Source organism: Haliotis cracherodii, unplaced genomic scaffold (genome assembly GCF_022045235.1).
Source record: "Haliotis cracherodii isolate W230 unplaced genomic scaffold, xgHalCrac1.p SCAF_18, whole genome shotgun sequence".
Lineage (NCBI taxonomy): Eukaryota > Metazoa > Mollusca > Gastropoda > Lepetellida > Haliotidae > Haliotis > Haliotis cracherodii.
This window is the reverse complement of record NW_027266273.1, coordinates 854,764-879,287: the sequence shown is the minus strand read 5'-3', so window position 1 is coordinate 879,287 and position 24,524 is coordinate 854,764. Positions and strand designations below refer to the sequence as shown.

At 42.8% G+C, this 24,524-nt stretch overlaps 1 protein-coding gene across 1 annotated transcript in view; it reads left to right on the top strand.

Moving 5' to 3' along the window:
* The window catches only part of LOC139465640 (vacuolar protein sorting-associated protein 8 homolog), a 52,511-nt gene that overhangs the window by 12,349 nt on the left and 15,638 nt on the right, over window positions 1-24,524 (top strand). Inside the window, exons 9-32 of the mRNA XM_071247346.1 lie at window positions 139-206; window positions 574-624; window positions 874-976; window positions 2,827-2,883; window positions 3,371-3,493; window positions 4,293-4,373; window positions 13,909-13,992; window positions 14,570-14,656; window positions 15,022-15,132; window positions 15,590-15,727; window positions 16,041-16,133; window positions 16,494-16,540; window positions 17,569-17,791; window positions 18,040-18,181; window positions 18,704-18,746; window positions 19,424-19,496; window positions 20,018-20,063; window positions 20,327-20,400; window positions 21,468-21,502; window positions 22,149-22,215; window positions 22,446-22,538; window positions 23,062-23,201; window positions 23,621-23,705; window positions 24,260-24,358. Coding sequence (XP_071103447.1) covers window positions 139-206; window positions 574-624; window positions 874-976; window positions 2,827-2,883; window positions 3,371-3,493; window positions 4,293-4,373; window positions 13,909-13,992; window positions 14,570-14,656; window positions 15,022-15,132; window positions 15,590-15,727; window positions 16,041-16,133; window positions 16,494-16,540; window positions 17,569-17,791; window positions 18,040-18,181; window positions 18,704-18,746; window positions 19,424-19,496; window positions 20,018-20,063; window positions 20,327-20,400; window positions 21,468-21,502; window positions 22,149-22,215; window positions 22,446-22,538; window positions 23,062-23,201; window positions 23,621-23,705; window positions 24,260-24,358 — 2,163 coding nt within the window. The remainder of the gene's footprint in view (window positions 1-138; window positions 207-573; window positions 625-873; window positions 977-2,826; window positions 2,884-3,370; window positions 3,494-4,292; window positions 4,374-13,908; window positions 13,993-14,569; window positions 14,657-15,021; window positions 15,133-15,589; window positions 15,728-16,040; window positions 16,134-16,493; window positions 16,541-17,568; window positions 17,792-18,039; window positions 18,182-18,703; window positions 18,747-19,423; window positions 19,497-20,017; window positions 20,064-20,326; window positions 20,401-21,467; window positions 21,503-22,148; window positions 22,216-22,445; window positions 22,539-23,061; window positions 23,202-23,620; window positions 23,706-24,259; window positions 24,359-24,524) is intronic.

Here is a 24,524-nt window from a genome sequence, read left to right as displayed (position 1 = left end):
ACTAGTTGCACAGTCTGTAATGCACAAAGAAATGGGCACTTGATAAGATTGAAGACCACAAAGAATAAGTGTGGTTAGTTGCCATGATAAGTGTAGTTGAGAGGTATGTATTATGGCTTGTGATTGTTCCTGTTCCAGTTCACCGACAGCTTTGTATTGGCTGTATGTAGTGACAGTGGAGGCTCTGTCTTTGAGCTGGAGTTTAAGTATGTATGCTTGTGTACTGTGGTACAATATAAACTCTGAACTGGAGTCAATTTCATATGTGATGACATGATGCACCAGCAAAATAAAGCTAAGATCTTCGGATACACAATAACATATGTGAGAAAGGTGTATCGTTTCACTTGGGAGTGCATATATTTCTAAGCACAATGATAAGTTATGTACAATATTTAAATATGGTGACACCTCCTATATAAACATATGTGTGTCCATGAAAATTATTTACTTTAAAGTTGGTATCAAGAGATGCATTACATAATAGTGGCAAGGGGCTAATCCTTTGCCAACAAGTGAAAGATTTTAAGAGCAGGGTTGTGGTAACTTTAAAGATGTTCTGATGTTTTTTAGACGCCTGATTGGAGTGAGAACTTGTGAGTCCCAGTGCCTGTTTTCTGGAAGGTAGGTTAATGATACCATCACAACTTTTTTTTCTGTAGAAATCACATCTAGGTTCAGTCCTGTGATTTTTTAAGCTCTTTGAGATGGCATTATTTGTTACTGAAAGTATTGATTCTTAGTCTATATCGATGGACAGCTATCAGGTAGTATATTATTGACTAGACTTAAGGATGCAGTGCTTCAATACTGGAAGGGCTTTAACCTGACGCTAACCATGATGCACTGACTTGCTTGTGTTCCTCTGTACAGCCGTGGCGAGGTGTGTGTGATTGAACCCCTCCACATGAACCTGACCATCAAGGACCATCCAATGCAGGATGTCATGGTGCTGGCGATGGCGTCTCTCTCCAAGGTAAGTCAGGTTGACAGTTGCTTTCTGAGATAAATATAGGTTATGAACCGTGGAGAAAAAATTATACTATGTGTAAGTATACTTAAAGAGTTATGACGCTTATGTTTGGATTTATTTGTTATTACCCTCAGATATGACACAATATTGCTGTTGATATTCTATCTATACTGAACAACAAAAGTTCCTGTGACATTGAATAAGATTTAATGCAAAGTTATGTTTTTTACCAAATCTGAAACAATTTCGGTTTACAACAGATAAAAGACTCCTGTAAGTGTTCAAATGGTTAATTTGCCATACTGACTTCAGAAAATGTGTGATTTCATAAAACATGCCAAAATGTCAATTTACAAACCAATAGCGTGTGTGTCCACCTCTGGTTGTGATGCAAGCAACACATCTTCGTCTCATGGAATGGACCAGGCATCTCACAACATCCTGTGGGATATCTGTCCATATCTGCTGTAGCATGTTTCGAGGTTCCTGGAGTGTCTGTGGAACATATGGTTGATGTCGAAGGCGCCGATCCATCTCATCCCACATGTGCTCAATTGGTGAGAGATCAGGGGAGCTAGCCGGCCAGGGGATGACATTCACATTGTTTTGTTGAAGAGAATCCTGAACAAGTCGAGCAATATGAGGCCGGGCGTTGTCATGTTGAAAGGTAATGCCTGGGTCATGATGACGCAAAACGGAAGAACAGGACCGATGATCTTGTCGCGGTAGCGCTGTCCATTGAGATTTCCCTCTACCACTATCAAACGGGTCCTCTGTCTTGCAGTAATCCCACCCCATACCATGATGCTGCCGCCCCCGAACCGATCTTCTTCCATGACACAATGATTGACACAACGTTCACATCGATGTCGGTGACCCATCGCTGTGGCTGAGGTGAAAACGAGACTTGTCAGTGAATAGAACTTGTTGTTGATGCTGTCTGCACCAGTGTAGACGTGCTTGACGGTGGTTTCCTGTCAAAATGGGACGTCTGGCGGGTCTTCTGGCGACAATCCCTGCACATCAGAGGCGACGATGTACGGTTTGTAAAGATATTCGTTGAAGGCCAGGGATGCTTCTTGCAGTCACTGTTGCTGGCTGGAATCGATTTCGTAGGTGTGTTGTTCGAATCCAGTTGTCTTGTCGATTATTGGTTATGCGGGCCTGCCACTCCGAGGATGGTCTCTGACTGCATTCGTCTGTTGCCAACCTTGCCATAAACACCAACATCCTGTTGATTCAATTCTGCTTCAAGCATACCAATGGCTCGCAGACGCTCATTTTCGGACATTTCGTAATGTTGAATTATTGCATAATTTTGTTGTTTTTCTGAGTGGTTGTTGTCAGCATGATGCTAAACAATGCATATGGAATCCTGTTAACGCACATGTTTTTATACCCATTCTTGGGTAGTGAAATGCATGGGGCTTGCATAAAAGTCAACTTTTGCATGGAATACATGCTTTTCTATAGCATTTGCGTTTTTGTGACTTGATTCCATACATGTACTACAATATTGAAAACCAAACTTAACTTGTTTGAAAAATACACTAAAATATTGGTGTCACAGGAACTTTTGTTGTTGAGTATATATGAACAATGAAGGATGTATGATTTATGAAAGTTCAAAAGTTTAAAGACCCTTACTAAAATAGCAAAAGGGAGATATTTGGAAACTTGTCTAGTGTCATCAAAACATTATATTATCTCTCCTGTTTTTCTATGTTATTTTTGTTGAAATATCCATGTGAATTCAAATAAATCAGGTTTGTCTTAGTCAAAAGTCATGTATTGTATCTTTTATGTTTTAAGGTTTCAAAATATGAGATTTGGAACATTGATGTTTGTTTCAGGTTTTACTGGTGACGTTACGACCAACACTTAAAGTTATGTTTACTCATCCTTTGAAGGTAGGTGACGAAAGTATGTGCATACTTTCAGTAGCAATATACAGATACAGATGTTTCAGAATTTTCCAAACTTGTTTCATTTCGTGGTCAGGATTCGCCAGTCGTCTGAGGCATGTCAGAAACTTATGATCATCAGTTTGAATCCGAGATTTGCCCTGGTTATGTTTCTTGAGTTTATCAGAACCATACCAGTTCTGGTGAGTTTTCACCAAAGTGGTAAGCGTTTAAAGACCTGCATGACTTCAGACTTTAATCCTACTTTAAGCTAAATGTAGTTGTGATTGCATGATCGTTCCGATGATGATTAATGGCAGATATGTTTATAATATGCCCAAATGCTTTTTCAAGTTATCTCCCTTGGGTCAGCCGCACATTTTGATCTGTGAAAATTTGGAGCCCCAAATGTCAATGTGAGCAGTCCTCCTTCCGTCAGGCATGCCATACATTGTTGTTGTGTCCATCAGGATTGACTGCTATGTTTTTATAGGGAGACCCAAGTACTCTGCCGCTGTTGGCTTGGCAGTTTGTGATCATCCAGGTGTCGGAGAGAGACCGAGTCATCGACCCAGTGCTAGTGTTTGCTCGTGACCAGACAATTTACTTCTATCAGGTAACTGTGGCCAAGCTAATATTGTCACATTGTCTCTTACCGCATGGATGTTCTTCATAAGGCGCAGCGATTCACTGTGCAGAGTTGCGTCCCTTGGGCACGCCAGAAACCTATGAATGTGGGTTCGAATCCCGATTCGCCCCGATTATGTTTCTATGTTTCACAATACCCGTGCTCGTGGGTTTCACCGAAATGGTAAACGTCTGAGACCTGCATCATTTCGGGCTTTCCTCCCACATTAAACTGACACACCGTGATATAACCGGAATATTGTTGAAAGCAGCATTAAACCTAACTCACTCACTCGGTCACTCACTCATAAATTAAACAATGTGAACGGTTCATGTTACAAATAGTTTCTTTTGTTCAAGTGGGCACTTCTGATATATTAGATTTGTTTAAACTTGTTTCCATAGTTATGCTTTTATAAACTGTGTAATTAGGCAATAATAAATTATTTATAGATTTTCATCCCTTCCCACCTCTCGAGCAAAACCAACGGAAGTCTAGACTAGTACAAGCATGTGGCTATATAAGTGAAATAATCTCTAGTACAATGTTAAACTCCATTTCACCTCATCTATTAATCAACCATCAGTAGTTTGTTTCATACCAATGACCGATGATGACTGTTATTCCCCTCACCTCAAAAGTTAGCATGTAAGTCAATGAGTCATTGCATTAATGTTTACAGTTAATGATTTAGTGGGTCCCTAATTTCAAATGTCACAGGAGAAGACCTCAGAGACTCCAGGACCCTCCTTAATTTTGAAGACTGATCCATGTCCCTCTTCTGCAGGTAATCTGTCATGGACCTCAAGACATCCGCTGTTCAGGTCTGCAGAAGATGGAGGTCCCATACCAGCTGCTCAGTGTCAAAGTGAGTCATGTTGTATTCTCTCATTCTCTTTCAGATTAAATCCTCCTTAAGGCACTTATTGCATTTTCCTTGCTCAAGAATATCTACATGACATAGTTGTAACCATTTTTCCTTAATAAAAAATGTTACCACACAAAAAACTTTGTATTTGTATGATATAAGACCACCTTTACAGTGCCTCACCCTCCACTGCGCCCCGCACCAGGGGGAGTAACTCTCACCCAAATCACTTTCCTTTATGTCATTCGACTGACAAGATGTCTGATTATTTCATGGAAGTTTTTCAAAGAACCTAATCGTTCACTGAGAAGACCATGACTGACCAAACTGTATGTATGGTACATTTCTTTCCTTGCAAAGGCGTAATACCTCGTATTGTAAAGTTATAGAGTTGTAATTCTACGCTAAGTGCACGGTACATTTGAATTCAAATGGCCGTAATGGCGTCCATTGTGTAGTTCCACTGTCTGACACATGTAACACCAAGGCCATCAAAACGGCTTGTTTTTTTGTTGCCCGGCTTCGGCCTCTGCAGTACAGAGGGAGCTTGTTGGGGAGGGGCTGGCTGACTCCTCTGAGTTGGCTGCGCAATTGACGGAAGTCCATAGTCATATCGCGCGGGACGCTATTCGTAGCTGTGCCTCGCAGATGATGTGCGCTGTCATGGGCATGCACAGGCTGTGGATGTATGTGTCTAAGTACTCGGGATCCACACGCCTGGACCTCCTAGCTTTGCTTTATAAGATGGGTGCAACCCTCTTCCCTGGGGCTCAGCAGGTGGTCCGAGAGGCCACTCAGTTGTACGCTTAAATCAAGGACTCTATGGCCTTGTTGGAGGTACCTAGTGCTAAGCCCTGTAAGCGGACCTCTCCCCTTGACTCTTCCCACGCTGACACGCCCACAGTCACTAGTTCTCGAACTGCAGACAGCCGGGATCTACTGCCTCAAGCCGGATGTCCCCGTAGGCGGCCGACTGGCTCTATTCATGAAGGAATGGGAGACCCTGTCCACTATCAGGGATGGCCATTTGCCTTGGTGGAAACACCATCCTCCCCCCTTCTCCGGGATAAAGCACACTCCGGTGCCTGCTACCCAAGAGAAGGTGGAGTTCCTCCGTACCGAGGTCAACGCACTTCTTATGAAAGCTGCGATCGAACTGGTTCCCAAGGGACAGGAAAATGAGGGCTTCTACTCGACGTATTTCCTAGTCACCAAAAAAGACGGAGGATTCAGACCTATTCTCAATATGAGAAGGCTGAACAAACTTATACAGGAAAAGTCCTTCAGGATGGAGACACTGCCCTCAGTACCCAGATCTCCACGTACCCATACACCCCGAGTTAAAAAAATACCTGAGGTTTTCTCTCGACGGGAGGTGTTATCAGTTCAGGGTTCTACCATTCGGGATCTCCACGGCCCCGGGGGTGTTCACCAAACTGATGTTGATTCCTGCCCAAGTGGCCAGGTCGAAAGGTAGGTTCTGCCATCCGTACCTGGTTACTAAGAGCTCTATCGCAATCCCTGAGTCAGATAGCTACACAAGACGTGATAGACATTCTGATCACTCTAGGGTGGATAGTCAATCTCAAGAAGTCAGATCTGAGCCCTACGCAGAATCTTGTCTTCCAAGGGGCGAACTTCAACACAGTGAGCGGACTTGTATCTCTATCACAAGATCGCATAGTCAAGGTCAGAAGTGTTACTTCCCAGTTCCTTCTGTCCACAAGACACACTGCTCGTACATGGCTCCAGTTGCTGGGCAACATGGCGGCAACAGTGGATGTGGTTTGGTGGGCGCACTTGAGAATGAGACCCATTCAACAACTACTTTGGGTGAACTCGACAGATCTCGAGACTCCGCAGTGGCTCATTACACACCTTCAGTGGTGGACCGAGTTCGGGAATCTGTCCCGGGGGCTCCTCCTTGACACTCCCGTTCCGCCTCTCACAGTTCAAACAGACGAGTCACTCTCCGGCTGGGGAGGCGTTCTGAACAATCACACTGCCTTGGGACTATGGTCCCAGCAGGAGATCAAACTGCACATCAATGTGCTAGAACTGAGAGCTGTCAGGTTGGTGTTCCAACGCTTTCTGGATCTGCTTTGTGGCCAAGTGGTTCGTCTACAGATGGACAACCAAACGGCGATGACTTACATCCGGAAGCAGGGGGGAACGGTGTCTCCGTCGCTTCTCCAAGAGATGTGGCAGTTCCTCCTATGGTGCGACACTCACGATATCAGGGTGATACCTGTTTATCTCACGGGGGTGAACAACGTCCATGCGGATGCTCTGTCTCGCTGGATCCTCGCTCCTCACGAGTGGAGGCTGGATCCAGGGATATTCGGGATTATCTCCCGGTTATACGGGTCGTTCCAGGTGGATCTGTTTGCATCCTGGTGAATCACCAGACACCAACGTTCTGCTCCCGAGTCCCCGACCTGAGGTCGGTGGCACCGGACGCCTTCCAGCTAGTTAGGACGGACAGAGTTCTGTGGGCATTCCCGCCAGTCCCTCTGATTTCCAAGGTCCTATCTTAGCTAGCCACTCAGCCTTGCACGACTACTTGTGCTCCTGGCACCTCTTTGGTCGGTGCAAAGTTGGTTTCCAGTAATACTCAGGTTTCTAGCTCAGCCTCCTGTTCTATTACCTCCTATCCCAGAATGGGGCCCTCCACCCGAATCCCAGGGTATTCCTGTACGAGTTGCAGACACAATATTGGCTTCGTGGAGGGATTCGACAAACGTTCAGTACGAGGATAGATGGGCCTGCTATGCACGCTGGTGTGTCGATTTAGGGATTGCAGAACCCTTTTCTGCAGATCTCTTAGCCATGCTTGAGTTCCTCCAGTCGTGACTAGATGACGGCCTGGCCGCATCGACAGTCCGGGTGTACTCTAAAGCTGTACTCTATTGCAGCTTTTCACGTCCCTGTCGACGGGGCACTTCTGGGTGCACACCCATTAGTGCAGCGCTTTTTAGCAGGTGTGGACAGGATCCAACCGCCTGTCCGGCGGATCAGTCCCCCTTAGGACTTGTCAATCGTTCTTGATTGGCTGTCCGGTCCTTCCTTTTGGGATCTGTTGTCTCTCTCTCTTCAGCTGTTGAGCTGGAAGATGGCGTTCCTTGTGGCGGTAACGTCAGGCAGACGGGTAGGCGACATTCATGCAATGTCAGCCGATCCCGAACTAACTGTCTTCCACTGAGACAGAGTCAGTATTCGGCTGCCGGACTCTTACCGTCCTAAGGTCGCACACACCTTCCATGTGACGGCTCCTATTGAGCTACCTGCTCTCTCACAGCCTTCCTCGTCAGGGACCACTGCAAGACATGCTCATGTCTTGGATGTCCGCAGGACCCTCAAGGCCCTCTATCAGCAGAACTAAGGGTATCCGTAAGAATAACCAACTATTTTGCTGTTACGGCGATCTATCTCGAGGTGGATAGTTTCAACGATTTGCACAGCATATACGCTTAAAGGCAGGGACGCCCCTACCAGGTTCAATGCTCATTCAGTTAGAGCAGTGGCTACGTCACAAGCGTACGCCGCAGCTCTGCCCATTGAGGAGATCTGCTCCGCGGCTATTTGGAGCCAGCCGAGCACGTTCATCAAACATTACCAACTCGACAAACACTCAAGCGAGCATGCAGGGTTTGGTCAGTCAGTTCTCCCAAATGGGCAAAGTTCTACATCTCTAGGGGATTGAGCCTTCATGATTTTAGACCGTCCTCCGGTTATACTGCTCAGTAATGGTCCGGATTTTAACTTCTGAGGTCGATAAATATCAGTCCTTACTACTCGATAATACTCGTATTTGCACAGGCACTCCTTCGATCCTCGGGGAACCTCTGACCTAGCTTTGCGCAGGTTATGTCTCGTGTGATCTTCGCCCCTATCTCACTTGTTCCAAAAAAGCAGGTGGGTGGGGTGTTTCGAGTTCTCGAATTATGATAAGCCACACATTACTGGCTATTTCATATTATATGGTCGACCACGCCCTGTCTCTAGCCCTGCCTCTCGACGGTGGTGCCTCACTATAAGGTTGGTTCCATTTATTGAACTCTCTTTTATTCATTGGGGCGGTCGGGTAGCCTAGTGGTTAAAGCGTTCGCTCGTCACGCCGAAGACCCGGGTTCGATTCCCAACATGGGTACAATGTGTGAAGCCCATTTCTGGTGTCCCCCGCCGTGATATTGCTGGAATATTGCTAAAAGCGGCGTAAAACCATACTCACTCACTCACTCTTTTATTCATTGAAAAATCAGAATACGATGTTTTTATTTACGCTTGTTGCTGACGGATGCCACTTCCTAGATTATCTTAAGGAGTCTTTCTTGATGCAATAAGAGCCCCAAGGAGGATTTAATCTGAAAGAGAATTTTACCAACCTGTAGAGGTTATGAATTCTCTGATGAAATCCTCCTTGGGGCACAGCCACCCACCTCCCCACATTCTGTCAGCATTACACATATGGAAAGTGATTTGGGTGAGAGTTACTCCCCCTGGCGCGGGCCGCCGTGGAGGGTGAGGCACTGTAAAGGTGGTCGTATATCATACAAAAACGAAGTTTTTTGTGTGGTAACATTTTTTATTAAGGAAAAATGGTTACAACTATGTCATGTAGATTTTCTTGAGCAAGGAAAATGCAATAAGTGCCCCAAGGAGGATTTCATCAGAGAATTCATAACCTCTACAGGTTTGTAAAAGTTTCAACACATCAGCCATAAGTACTTATCCCTACAGGAGCAATTATATTAATATTTCTCGTTTTGAAAATGATAATGTAGATTTTATCTTGCGTTTCTGTTTTCTGAAAACTGAGATATTGTTACTAATTGTTTTATCTACACAAAAGCAAAACGGGATCAGTATTATGCGAACATAATGTGTTTTATCCCAGACAGGCTGTTCTATTGATAAAAACATGCCAGCATTTCAAAGGCTGCAAAAACTATATGAATTATTCCGGTCCAGATGTGGACAGGATATGTGTAATAATAAGTAAGGGGTGGTAAAAGTCAGTGTGTGTGATGTTTGAAAATTAAGGCATGATGTACAAATCAAGATAGCAAACAGTGTGATGAAACAACTTTACTTTCATGTGACTTGCTGTGGTTGAAGATCAATTGCAGTATTGGACACATACACAAGATCATTATTAATAAATTATGTCTTGTTTAGACTTGGATCCTGTGGATCTAAATCATGTTGAATGATAATTTAATAATTATTTGTCTCCTGAAAGTTATGCATTGTTTTATTGAAAATACCCCTTAGTAGAACCATCGTAATGTTAACATAAATGTTTAGATTAAATATTCAGACATAAATTATTACCCTAAGATACATGTACAATATTATTTCTTAACTTATCCTGCATGACTCCCTAAAATATTTAATGCTTGTTTTGACACAAAGAAAAAACTGTGTGAGGTCCTGCTGAAGAAGTGGCCAATTCCATCATACAGTGCCCACGTGACCACTGAAGTGATGCTATCACGAACCACCACATTACTGCTGTTACTCAGATTGAACAGTCACTGTTTTGAGTTCTTAAAGCCCCACCCTGACTGTAAATAGCCCGCAAGGTCGCAGTGTTTCAGTTTCGAACAATAACTGACAATGTAAACACAACCGAGTGTCGGGAGAAGCTAGAGTGCGGTAGTTCCTACCGCAGATGCCCCTTAAGCATATCCGTTGACATCCTTTACGTGTTATTCAACACTTTTGTGTTGTGTGATTTATATCCCTCCTATGGTTTGTGTCTTCATGTCTTACCTACTATTTTTGCCATTGCATTAATATTTAACACTTGATGGTCTGGACTCATCACCTTCAGGCAGCCTTTATGGACCCCACTTGGCTGCACATGATGCAATCCAAAATCCACAATCGATGCTACATCCACTGCTTACGAACCCACCACTGCCTCCATTATCTGTGACACCCCAGGCGCCTTATGTGGACCATGGTGGCGCTGACGCACTGGACGGCCACCTTGACCACAACCATCTGTGTACCAGACACTGGTTTGGTGTTCATCAACACGAAAATTCACCAATCTCTCAAATCTCTGTCTGCCATAGCATCTGCCTCGAAAGCCATCGTCCAGGATCTCTCCGAGTCTAATCCCAACCGCGTGGATTATCTCTACATAGTCCTGACCTATCAACAGTGCCAGATAGACCATATGAGGAATCATCTGAGAGGCTTTGGCGAAAATCACCACTATTTGTCTCAGCTATTTGGCCATTGTGGAAGGTGATTCTGAGTCTCCAACGCTCACTCTTGCGTGTCCAGTTACGCCAGGGATGAGATGACTCTCAAAGCCTTGGAAAATGTGTCACATCATCTGTCCTATGGCTGGGATCATCAACCTAGACGCAGTTCCCTTAAGAACAGTGACCAGGACACCTTGGCCTTTCGTGGCAGAAGTTGAGGCAAAGGCAGGCACTTGGGGAACTATCAACCTCACCAGGACTTATTATACCAAAGCAAAGGTGTTGTCCGCAAAGGGGAAGCGCTGAAGAGATCGACGCCAATGACTCCCAGTCGTTCCAGTCGTCGAAACATTTGTAGTGGGGAGACTCAGATGATATTGGCAGAGAACTGGGACATTCTGGAGAACCCATACATAACCAACATCTTACACCAGCGGTATCATCTCACACTCATCAACCATCCTCCTCTTATGTCCACATCCCCCTACCTTAACAACATCAGCTTCTCTTTATCAGTATCAACACACTGCTACTCAAAGAGGCCATAGAGATCGTACACTCCCTGGCCATGACACCAGACTTCTACTCCCCAATATTCCTTGTCCCCAAAAAGGACTTGGAACAACTCTAGATGATCCACAATCTGGCTACATTCAACAAGCGCTACTATGAGCGCCTGCCATCTTTCCTCATGTCGACGTTGAGGCTGCTCAAAGCCAGAATCAAAGCCAAGGATTCCTTGATCGCTTATCTACATGTCCCGATCCACCTCAGCATCTTCAGCAATTGATGGTGCTCCTATATGGCATTTTTCCGTCCCCGTGGCTGTTTACACACATCAGCAAGCCCATAGCCACCTTCCTGCACCTGAGGAACATCCAAGTTGAGGCGTATATCGATGATTGCCTTCTGAGCCAATAGACCTGATCTCGAGAGGCAGATTTAAACTGTGCACAATCCAGATATTTCTCACCCCATACATCACATGTCAGAACCAGTTGACTTCCATCGTCTTACCAGCCCACCTCAAGCCTCATCCCCATTGGTAGACGATGGAGTCAAATTTCTTAAGCAGCGTCTTCTTGACAGAGCTCACACCTTTACCACACCTGTTTGTCGACGCCTCTCTTCAGAGTTGGAGAGCTCATCTTGCAGACCAGGTAGCCTCAGGGCTGTGGTCATTTGAGCAACAACAGCAGCACATCAACAACTTAGAGCTGGAGGCTCTCATTCTATCAGTTTCTCACTGGCAGCTGGTTCATCAGTATGCTCAGGTCACCTTCTTAATGGACGTCACCATGGTGTGGTTTCGGGCACCCAAACATAGACCTGTTTGCCACCAGTCAAATTTCAGATCCGGCCCTAAATATCTCTGGTACCATCAATTCAGGCTTGGGCTGTCGACACCTTCAACGGTCCCTGGGAAGGTAAAAAAGCATACGCTTTACCGCCAACTGTGGTGCTTCCAAGGGCTCTAATTTTGATTGCGCCTTGGTGGCCAGCAAGGGGCTGGTTCATGTATCTCAAAGAAATGTCCACAGTCGACACACTTGAACTGCAAGGATGGCAAAACCTGTTGATCTACCCACACAGCAGGCTGCCCCATCCGTCTCCAGGCAGGTTTCATCTTCACACTTGGTACATCTGCAAAGAGCTCTCTGTGCCAAGGCCTATTCTACCAGGGGACTCTAGGACGACAAGTGGCATTAATTTGAAAGTTTCTGCAAAGAAAAACATCAAGACCCTACCACTGTGTCGCCCCAGTTCTTTGCTGAAAATCTTCCATTCTTACCCTGCAGAAGGCATGTGAAGGGCAGTACTATCACCACTTACTTAGTGGCCCGTATTTTGGTCTTGGCCATCCTGGAAGATCACAAGATGATTGATATTCCGGCACACCAAGATTTGCTGCGCTCCTTCTGTTTGGAAGATCAGAAGGGCAAATTCAGACCCTCAGTTCTCAAGCCGCTTCACTCTGCTACATTTTACAACCTCACGAAAAGGATGTCTTCCTGTTGGCTCGGGCGACAACTCACCGGTGAGTCAACTTCACACCCTGGATATTGCCAGTGTTCGATTTGAGTGCAGAGCACACATAGCTGTTCATCTTGGGCTGTGCTGGGATTTTTAACAGCCACGAATCGACTCCTAGGACAGCCAGAGAGATCCTCCATCATCCCACCTCGCTCTTTGGTAGTGGGTTTCAAAGAAGAGCAGGGGCTCCACTGCTTCCAGGTTTGTGCACTGAGGTGCTTTATCTGATGCTCCAAGGCCCAACAGGGTGCACAACGACATCTCTTCATCCCTGTTTCTGCGACCTCGCAGACAGAAGTGAGCCATAACACAATCTCCCCATGGTTACACACCCTCATTCTACAGGCCCATGAGGCCACTGGACTGGATCCCCCCAGGGCCAACAACCCTCGCGAGATCAGAACGGTCGCCTCCACCATGGCTCTCCACAGCAACTGCTCCATCCAATCAGTTATGGAAGACTGCTTCTGGTGCTTAGGATTAGGTTTACCTGCTACTTGCATTCGGTTGGTATGTCAGTCTTATAGCTTTAGCTCTCACTTTTTTCCTATTACTGCACTGTTACCTGGACCTGCCGCATACCCTTCTGACAGGAATGGTCACACAGTGCTGGTCATCGTTCAGGACCCTTTGCTGATTGGTTGGACTTTGTCAAGAGTTTATTGAACATCACATCTGAAGGTATGCCCTCCTCATATCATCCAATAAAGATGCATAAAGGAGTAATGCAGGATAAGTTAAATAATTTGTATATATTTGTATATTTTTTCTACATTACTACATCTAAAGTGGCTCACCTGTCGCAGAGCTTCCTACCAACCTTGTTTTCAGATGTTGTGACCTAGCAATAATGTGTTGATTCGTGATGTCATCACTTCCATGGTCACATGGGCACTGTGTGATGGAATTGGCCACACAACTAGTTGGAACAACTTCTTCAGCAGGACCTCACAAAGCTTCTTCTTTCTGTAAAACAAGCAGTAAATGATTGTTTGATAGGCATTACTTAGAAGATGACGGATGACAAAGTAGACACAATTGATAACAACTTCTTTATAGAAGTATATAGTTTCAGTATAGATTGTTATACTGTTGTGAAGCAAGACTTGCTTGACAAAGTTATAAGGATCTATACCGAAACATTGCCATCACAGTTGGTTATCCATAAATTGTGTCTATTTTGAAAGTAGTAAATGCAGTAAGGAGTGATGCACGATAAGTAAACAAATATAAAAACAATATCTAGATTTTACAAGATTGTAAAGATTGAGATTCCTCTCCAGTGGATGAACCCACGAACTATTGTGACTCTGGACACATCTGAGAAGCTTCATGTCATCGATGTCAGATCTGAGGAGGAGCTGGAGGTAAGAAAAGATGCTAGTATATCTTTGCAGGTTTGTAGCTCAGTCTAGGTTTCTTCAACTCCTAGTTTGTTTTTTCACAGATGTTACTTTGTGACATGTTATGATTCATATTGTGATATGATTCTGATTCTATGAATTTACCAGAATAAGTTTATGTCACCACAAGATTATGAACATAGGTCATGAACATGATGAAGACATAGTTTCCTAATGGATTTCAGCTTCTTTCATTACCATAGTTACAGGATATGCATGCCATCAATGTAATTGTGCATCATCACTGTCAACGTATTTCCAAGGTGTTCAGTTTTGTGCGTCATAGTGGTTGCGTACTTTCATTTCATGGGACACATGATTCTGTCTGAGAACATAAATATCAGGCTGGATACTGTAGATTGATGACCCCTGCGGGCCCCTACTAATAATAACATCTGGTTTGCCTAGATTAGAATAACTGCAGGCTAGGATATAGATGAAATATTCCTGACTCCGGACTAAAATAACATTCACTCACTCACAAGATTGATGATGTTGGACTGCAGCTGTGTGGCCTGATACTAACCCTGTGATGTTGCAGGTGATTGACATCTCTGAGGTTCAGCTAGTGTACGGCACAAGTTACTTCAAGTCTCTGGCCACAGGAGGGAATGTCAGTCAAGCCCTTGTAAGTACACTGTGATGATTTTGTCAGGGAGTGTCACCTGTTCATGTCATATCTAGCAATTTAACATGATTAAAACTTCAGTCAATATATTTAGTGTTGTGAAAGAAAGTTGTTATTCAGAGAAGTTGTATTTGTGCATTCCAAAATGTTAAATATTAGTCATTCAGCCATAGAAAACCTCTTTATGATATGTTATTTCACTGTCTTTTTAAATGCACTGAAGGTAGGACAGATTAACTATGTTACATCTCAGATATGTATAAGCATTTACAAGTAACAAGGAGAGTTCCATGTCCTCACCTTGATTAGTGTGATGAGTTGTACGAGGTAGTGGTACTGATGACACTGCCGTGTTCCTCCTCCAGGCTTATGCAGGAGAGCAGGCCTGCTACCAGTCCATCACCAGTCATGGGGGACAACTCTTCTTGCAGGGGACTCGCAACGTGCATGTCTTCACACTGAGGACTTGGAAAGAGGTCAGTATGGATTCCAGGTTGGAATAAGTCCCGAGTAACCTATACTGCTCGTAATAGACAACTTAATATTACTGAGTGACCTTAACAAAGAGTCAAACAATCTGACATGAGCGATAAGAGGCCTTCCATTAAGTTCCCTCAGCATGCTCAGCCATCTTTGAATACGATAATGTGCATCATGTTACATAGTCTTACTGCAGTCTTTGTGGTACGAATCCCTTGTTATTTTGAACTAGAATCTTTGTCTCTATGATATGGTCATATTAAGAATTAGATGGAGGATCAAATGGCGATAATATGCTGCTTGGCTGATTGTGTTTCATCTCACCCCATTGTTAATTGCTGTCAGCTTCTGGTCCTGATTATTTACAGGCCACCGGGATACAGCTCAAACATTGCTGGCTGTTGCTTAATACAAACATGTATTAGTGGTTCTTGATGACTGTTTACATTACAGAGGCTGGAGGTCCTTGTGAAGCAGAACAAATACCAGGAGGCTCTGGCTCTGGCTCTCTCCTTCTACGAGGGGAAGGCAAAGGCAGTTGTGGGACTCACCGGACCTCAGAAGCAGAGGAAGGATATCATAGCCCATCTAGTAAGTGTTGAGTGTAGTGTCAACATGGAAAACTATAGTGACCGTGTATTTTAGTGGTTCAAGTAACTGAAACAGATGTTACTCTTGGAACCACTTTGGCCAAGTTTACAATCACAACATTGTTGGACAGATAGAGCTGTCGTTGATGGAGAGACAAACATGCTGGTTTGGGGTACCTGTATAAAAATAAAGTAAATAGGGACAAAACAACATTTTGAGCAGGAGCTGTTTTGAAGTGTTGGGTGAGTTGCCCAAAAAAGTTTTTGTATGTTCTGTATATTCAGTAGTTAGTAAAGGTTACATCTCTTCTTAGATGCTTGACCTGCTGTTCAACTACGTGGACCTGTCCATGACCCGCCTGTGCCCTGAGAAAGGCAAGATAGAGGAGCTGGAAGAGTATTACCAGGTGGGGCTCCAGGACCTACATCATCTTATTGTGGTACTTTCATGAAATTGTGTGTAGGGCTAGAAAGTTCAGGACGGTCCGTGAAACATTTGTATCAAAGCATTGTAATTCAGTTGCAGGACAAGAAATGAAAATTCAGACCCTTGAAAGAAATCCACATTACATGGTTTTTAGAACTAACAGATGATTTGCGCTCTTCATTGTTGAGTGTTAACAGTACTCTATTGATTTTATATGTCTGATAGCCAATAGTTCAGGCCATGAATTTAACTCTATATCAGGATGCTTTTTAACATTGCTGAAGGGCATGGCTTTGTACCATACTATACATTGTCTCACCTCTCTGCTTGTTGTTGCTAGGAAATAGTTCCAGTATGTGTGGATTACTCCCTGCATCTCCAGAGAACGTAAGTTCATTTCGTAACAAACGCTACGTCTTTCAATAAAACAATCATCCTGTGTATATCTAATGTGCAAAGTTGTGTCAGTAACATCACCTTAGTATCTTTTAGAATTCAATTAGCTGTAATAATAGTTGTGGATATAAGAAGGACAAACCACTTCTGAAAGTCAAGAAAGATTTTGAGTTATATTCTAAGATCTTTTATGATATTTATTAAAAGCAACTGAAAATTTGTTTGAAGTTTTTTCATTACATTTCCACGTTATGCACTGTAACAAAACAATTAAGGATTGACTGCGGATTCTTACAAAAAATTGCACATCGGTCTTTCGATTCATACCTCAAAGAACAGTCAATCCTTATAATTGAAACATGTGTTATCTACGATATTTTAACCAACAACACGTTTATATATCAAAGCAGACGAAAATGATAAACATTCCAGGTGAAGGAATACGTACTGTGGCATGACATAAATCAGGCAATTGTTTAAGTTATGCACATAACTTGACCCACCCACAAAGTCAGTAGCCAATCAACAGAGAGTAGGATCAAAACAAAGTTCATAGGACCCGTCAATCAAGGCAAGAGTCGAGAAGAACCGCAACAGTCTGACTGTAACGAACCAAACAAATATGTCCAAGATAAGCGGTTGTTTCAAATGACATGCAGTTACCGCACGTTTGCTGTCTTATTCCTTCTCGGCCTTCGGTTTCAAAAGGTAGTTTGGACAATGAATATGCATAAATGTAGCTCAATGTCCTGTGCATGACGATACACAAGAGCAGAAAGGGGATTCCCTCGACTGTAACGGGATTCCACAACATTCCGTTGAAGTAAAAGTAGTCGCTTCGTTGGGCGTGGCTTATTTTTTTACATTCATTAGGAAATCTATGTAATTACACATGACCAATTCAGCTAATCAGAATGCAGGAATTACAATGAACACAATGAAAATTTAATTATTTAGATATGATGGAAACTTTAAATCTCTGCATCATGCGTTGACAGCAGTTCCTTGTATTCTTTCAGAGATATTTTATTTGGCCGCATATATGACCGGTTTGGTGAAGATGTGATAGCTCAAGGCACATTTCTAGAATGCCTGGAGCCATATATTCTAGGCGACAAGCTCACGTCCATTCCACCATCCGTCATGAAGGACTTTGTCGGTCACTATGAAACCCGAGAGATGCTGGACAATGTGGAGGCCTGTATCGTCCATCTGGACATCACAAGTCTCGACATTCATCAGGTGGGCACCAGTTAGTGTATGCTGAAGACAGATGTAGAAAATGTTTCATCATGAGAATATCCTGATAAGGTTCCTTGGTTTGTGAGCAAAAAGTGTTAATGTTCTTAGACCTGCATCACTTTGTGCTTTCTTCCAACAATAAGCTGACACGCTACGATATAACTGAGATACTGTTGAAGCAGTGTTACACCCAACTCCTCTCCTGACAACAATGACGTGGACATGGTTAACTGTGTCTGTGTATGCAGGTGGTACACCTATGCTGGGACCATGGCCTGTATGATGCCATCATCTATGTGTACAACAAGGGCATGTATGACTACACAACACCCCTGGAGGAGCTGTTGCTGTTACTGACGTCGGCTGTGAAGACTGGAAAACAGCTCACAGGTCAGTACTGGTCCCTGGGGTAATTATCTACAACAGATAGCCCAAAAGAAAGTGCATAATGGGAGGTCTGTTGTCTTGCAAATTAACAGATGTTGGAGGGAGAAATTGATATGCAGGTTGTCTATCTGTCTTCTGTCCAGTTTGTGAGATACAGTAAAAGCTGTTTGGTTGTAATAGATCTTATACATTGCCCCCATGTTTCCTATACTCCTCAGGGAGCTGAGAATGAAATCCAAGTGCACACTTATCCATTGCCTGGGTTAATAATAAACAGAACTGTGACCATACATCAGTGGGTGGATTAGACACATTACAAACGTCCATTATTATTAGTGTTGTTTTCTCAAAACTGGACCTCTTGCATTTTTGTGCATCTTTAACAGGGTGAAAGCAGAACTATTAGAGACATAACAATGGGTGGAGTTGTTTTGGGTAAGAAGAACATGTAACATAAGACTAATTGAGGTATAGACATGATGGAGGGGATGTGAGGATTTCATGTTTGTTTTGTTTTGTTTTCAGATAGCCAGATTAAACTTGGGAACAAACTGCTGGTCTACATCAGGTGGGTTCACATGTCCAACACACTTCCTCAACCCTCTCTCTTGGAAGTGGGAACAGACATCAGGGCATGATCAGTTAAATGTTAGATTTCCATCCCTGTCTGTCTCATTTCCATGCATCCCGTCTCACATAATGTTATTGTCCCAAGTACTTACTGAGATAAGAAGCGTCAGTTTGTACCTCCTTTCTTTATTTGATTAAATACACTTTTTAATAAGTACTACCAAACACTCATGCTCTGTTTGGGGCACGGGTGGCCCAATCGTCTAAGGCGCAGCGATTCGCTCTGCAGAGTTGCGTCCCTTGGGCACGCCAGAAACCTATGATTGTGGGTTCGAATCCCGGTTCGTCCCGATTATGTTTCTAGGTTTGTCAGCACCATACCCGTGCTTGTGGGTTTCACCGAAGTGGTAAACGTCTGAGACCTGCATCACTTCGGGCTTTCCTCCCACATTAAGCTGACACGCCGTGATATAACTGGAATACTGTTAAAAGCGGCGTAAAACCCAACTCACTCACTCACTCATGCTCTGTTTGCATCATTGAATCAGGTTTATACACCATGTAGTCAGTTGCCTTCAATAGATGGATCAGATAGGTTACATTGATTGACTTTGAGGATGTCTCTCTCTCTCTGCCTCTATCTCAACATATGAACAAATTATGTGTCCACTGCAGCTGCTGCCTGGCAGGAAGAGCCTACCCGTTCGGAGACATCCCAGACGAACATGTGGAGGAGGTCAAGGAAAAGGTCAGCTCCATCTTCCACTGTGCCTCTAGCCCTAGCATGTAGGCTCATCACTATTTGATTGGTTCATCATAATCTCTTTATGCGGAAATAGCTAAGCCTGTTGCCCTCCTTGGCAACATTGACTGACATTTTTTATACAGACTGGCTGGGTTTTTTTAAGACACAGATTGGCCGTTCTTTTGCAGTCAACATTATGATCAAGTGAGAATGATATGAATGCTTGTCACATAAATAGAAAAGCTAACAGTACTGATAACATCTTTTGGATTATAAGAATGATGTTATTGTACTGATGACATCTTTTGGAATATAAAATTGATGTTATTGTACTGATTGCATCTTTTGGAATATAAGAATGATGTTGTTGTACTGATGGCATAATTTGGAATATAAGAATGATGTTATTGTACTGATGGCATGATTTGGAATATAAGAATGATGTTATTGTACTGATTGCATCATTTGGAATATGAGAATGATGTTACTGAGTATCAGATGCTAAATGTTCACTTGTGTTTCAGGTGTTCGCAACAATCACATGTCTGCATACCACCAAACCTACAGAAGGTGAGTTAAGCATGTGGTACATGATGTACATATAGACAAGGCACTAGCCAAGGGTGGTGTGGATACTAAACATTCTCTTGCTGAGTTCTGGTTCTACAATGATAAGATGAATTATTAATAGGAAGTGATTAGCTTCTCCAGGTCTCCTGACAATCTTATATTTTTTACCATCAACTATTGAAGATTGATGGAGAGCTTTCACTTTAATCAAAGAGTAAATGATGTAAGAAGTCCGCTGAACTGACACACTGTTGTTCCTTCAGATGAGCCAGCCTACCCTAACCTCCGCTCACTGCTGCAGTTTGACACGAGGGAGTTCCTCAATGTATTGGCGCTGGTAGGTTGAATTTTTGCATGGACTATAGAAACAGGCTCCTTTCGTCCATCACATTTTGTTTCCTGAAGATAACTCATGTACCATTCAGTATTACTTCATGAAAGTTTGTTTTCCTCTCAAGCAAGTACTGAACTGGTGGCCTTTTGCTGTTCAGTGTCTTTTAAAGTTTTAGATTATCTTTTCAAAGGCAAAAAGCAAGTAGGGCTAAAGTTCAAATGAAGATTTCATTTTACGGAGCATAACTCCTAAACCATTCAATATTTCTTGATGAAAATTTAGAAGCACATCAGATATCATACATCATACAACCCTGTTGGAGTTCTCGGAATTCTGAAATAGGTCCCTAGAAACCTACAATTTTTGCTATTTAGATTAGGAATTATGATTTAGAGTTTTGAAAATATTTAATGTTACATTGCTGTCAAGTGAAAAGCTCTGTTGATTGAAAAGTACCATGACTACCACGCATGTCCTTGGAATGTATCACAAGCATTTGTAGAATAGAAGAACTCATTGCTTTAGTCATCAATCATAATGGCAGTTATACTTACCTATCCTATACTTAGGATTAACCTGTTTGGGTCTAATGAAGTGAATTCCTTGTTGTGATTGTTTGTGACATATTTCAGAGGGTGGTGGTTATCTATGACTTTGTCTTCTTGTGACTTGCATGGATCTTTTGAGTACATATTTACTGACCTGTGGAGATCCGGGGTAGAATAGGTCTTCAGCAACCCATGCTTGCTGTAAAAGGTGGCTGTGCTTGTCGTAAGAGGCGACTAACGGGATGGGGTGGTCAGGCTTGCTGACTTGGTTGATGCATGTCATCGATCCCCATTGCGTGGATTGATGCTCATGATATTAATCACTGGATTGTCTGGTCCAGACTTGATTATTTACAGACCGCCGTCATATAGCTGGAATATTGCTGAGGGCGGCGTTAAACAAACAAACAAACAAACCAAAAACATATTTACTCTAAAAGTTATTAATTAAACACACACCTTTGCAGAACTTCATTTATCTGTGAACAAGACTGTCTAGTATAAATATGTTTTGTGTATCAGGCTTTCGAGGAAGACGAATTCAACTCGGAGAAAGGGTAGGTGGCCAGGCACAGTGTTTGATATATTGTTGTTTGTAAATGTATTTTAGATATTATGCATATAGATATCATGTGAAGGGAGATTCTTGACAAATACTCTTGATAAACATTCTTTCTATATGGTTACCGTTCTGGAGGGAAGTATATGTTAACAGATAGGATTACATGTCTGTGTGTTGTGTGACAGGATTGCCAAGTGACAGAGGGTGTTAACAGATGATATGGATGATTACACTTCTGTGTGTTGTGTGACAGGATTGCCAAGTGACAGAGGGTGTTACCAGATGATATAGGTGATTACATGTCTGTGTTTTGTGTGACAGGATTGCCAAGTGACAGAGGGTGTTAACAGATGATATGGATGATTACACTTCTGTGTTTTGTGTGACAGGATTGCCAAGTGACAGAGGGTGTCAACAGATAGATGATGACATGTCTGTGTGTTGTGTGACAGGATTGCCAAGTGACAGAGGGTGTCAACAGATAGATGATGACATGTCTGTGTGTTGTGTGACAGGATTGCCAAGTGACAGAGGGTGTCAACAGATAGATGATGACATGTCTGTGTGTTGTGTGACAGGATTGACAAGCGACAGAGGGTGTTAACAGATAGATGATTACAGTTCTGTGTGTTGTGTGACAGGATTGCCAAGCGACAGAGGGTGGTGGACATTCTGCTGCAGATCATGGTGGAGAGTGTGGGATTCACGGTGAGTCACGTCCTCAGCTCCATGTATTCCTAATCAAGCATCATATTTACTTGCTTTTGAAAAGAAGGATTTTAAAAGTTGGCTCTTCCATACAACAAGCTGTGTTTGGATATAATTTAGGTAGTTACCAGTTAATTATGGTTGAAACTCTTCACCATTTTTATTCTCATCCTTGATAATATTTCAAATATTTGTTAATCACATCACACAGTAAACATGTCTTGTTTCAGCCAACACAAGTAGGAGTCCTATTTACATTCCTAGCTCGGCAGATGGCTCGACATGAGAACACCATCATCGTCAACAGAGTGCTGTTTGAACAGGTAACGATATCCTCAGCAACAAACAACAACAAACAAACAAACAAACAAACAAATACCTTAGTTTTGACAGGTATATGCCCATGGGGCCTATCTTCTTCATTTGTGAAAAGGGTTAAATATACATTAGTCGATTGTTGTATCAATTTAAGATTTTGATAGTTTTGCATAGACAGGTCGATCATCACCTAAACAGTCCCCTCACAGTAAAATATAGAAGTTGTTTTCCATAAAACAGTTTTGTCTGCTTTGTAATATGTCAACTTCTAAGAAAAGCCTGTCAACCAATTTAATACAGGATCGATCAAAGTCCTGGTGTTTGTAGTCAGAAACATGAGAATGTTGCAAGTTAAATTAACCTCATTCCAGTCTGCAGAAAACAATTTTGATATTTTATATTTGGATCGACCATACTCTCTGAGAGAGAGAGAGAGAGAGAGAGAGAGAGAGAGAGAGAGAGAGAGCTCATGAAATGAGAGAGAGAGAGAGAGAGAGAGCTAGCTCATGAAATGGGTGTGTGTTGCAGGTGTTGGAGTTCCTGTCCAATCCTGAGGATGAGTCTCGCCATGAGGAACGACAGCAAGCACTCATGGAGCTGATCCACGCAGGGGGGCTGCAGCAGTTTGACGAGGGGAGACTGCTCCGTCTTGCAGAAAATGCTAAATTGTAGGTCAATAATCATTTATCATTCTTACTATGATAACTAATATAATAGGTTTAGGTGTCCATGTGATTGTGCAATTAAGTTTTAGACACTCTTAGATTTCATCATTATCTATTAGATCTTGTTGGAAGTGGCATATGCCAGTGACCCTTTGTCAGATCCATACTTTGATGGCACCACAATAACATCTACAGCCTATGTCACTTTGAGGTTTCCTCCACCATTAAAACTAACACTCGGAAACTACTGACATAGTGTTCATTAAGCACAACTCACTCCTTCTACAAAGTTATGGACCAGCTTCAGGTTATCTTGAGAAATGGTCAAAACTGTTGATGCTGGAAGTTACCATCAATGATTTAAAGCTAGCTGTTTAATAGTCAGTGATAGTCCCAAGCCAGTCCTGAGTGCTATCTTTCAGTTACCGTGTGAGTGAATACCTGTACGAGAAGAGGTGCGAATATGACAAGATCCTCGGCTGTTATCTACGCGATCCCTCCAGACGAGTAAGTCCTACTAAGTGATACCTATCACTTGGTTTAATTGCTGATCAATGTTTTGAATGCAATCCATTTGTATTTTGTGTGTCTATACCGAGGAGGGTTCCTGTTTATGTTTATAAAATATGTGTCCAGTCATAATAATGAGCTACGAAATCTCTTATGATTTTATTGATTACAATACATGTATGTCATTTAGTAGGGAACTTCTTTGTCAGCAATAATCATGTTTTGCAATTGTAACAAGTTAGGGTGAAAAGTGAGAGACATTTTTATCCATGAAGGATGGATCTGGGACGTAGGAGCTGAGTATTTAGTGGTAACTGAATGGATAAAGTATTTACTTGTCTTGCTGAAGACCAGGTTTCCCTACATGTGTACAATTTATCAGTACCATTCTTGATGCCCTCACTGATAGGGGTGGAATATACCTTTTCTTTATAGCAGTGTAAAACCCTAATCATACACTGACTACACCACAGCAGCATGAAAGTTACATGATCACAGTCTGTGTGGAGTTTCTTTGTGCTTTGTAACCACGCATTGCTTTTGTGCTTCAGTACCATTCCTTCAGTTACATCGAGAGCATCATCCAGAGTGAGCGGTACACTACTGTACAGAAGGGCTCAGTCAGGACAGAAGCTCTCAAACATCTACAGGTAGGAACAGCATTAGCTACTTGCTAGATTTTGACATAATCATGTGATATCGTAATAAACATTGCATGTAGTCAAATGATGTGATATTTAATGATTACAGACATGGATTAGAGTTTACTTCAGCATGACATTACAGTACAATAATACTTGTATGGTGACAATGTGA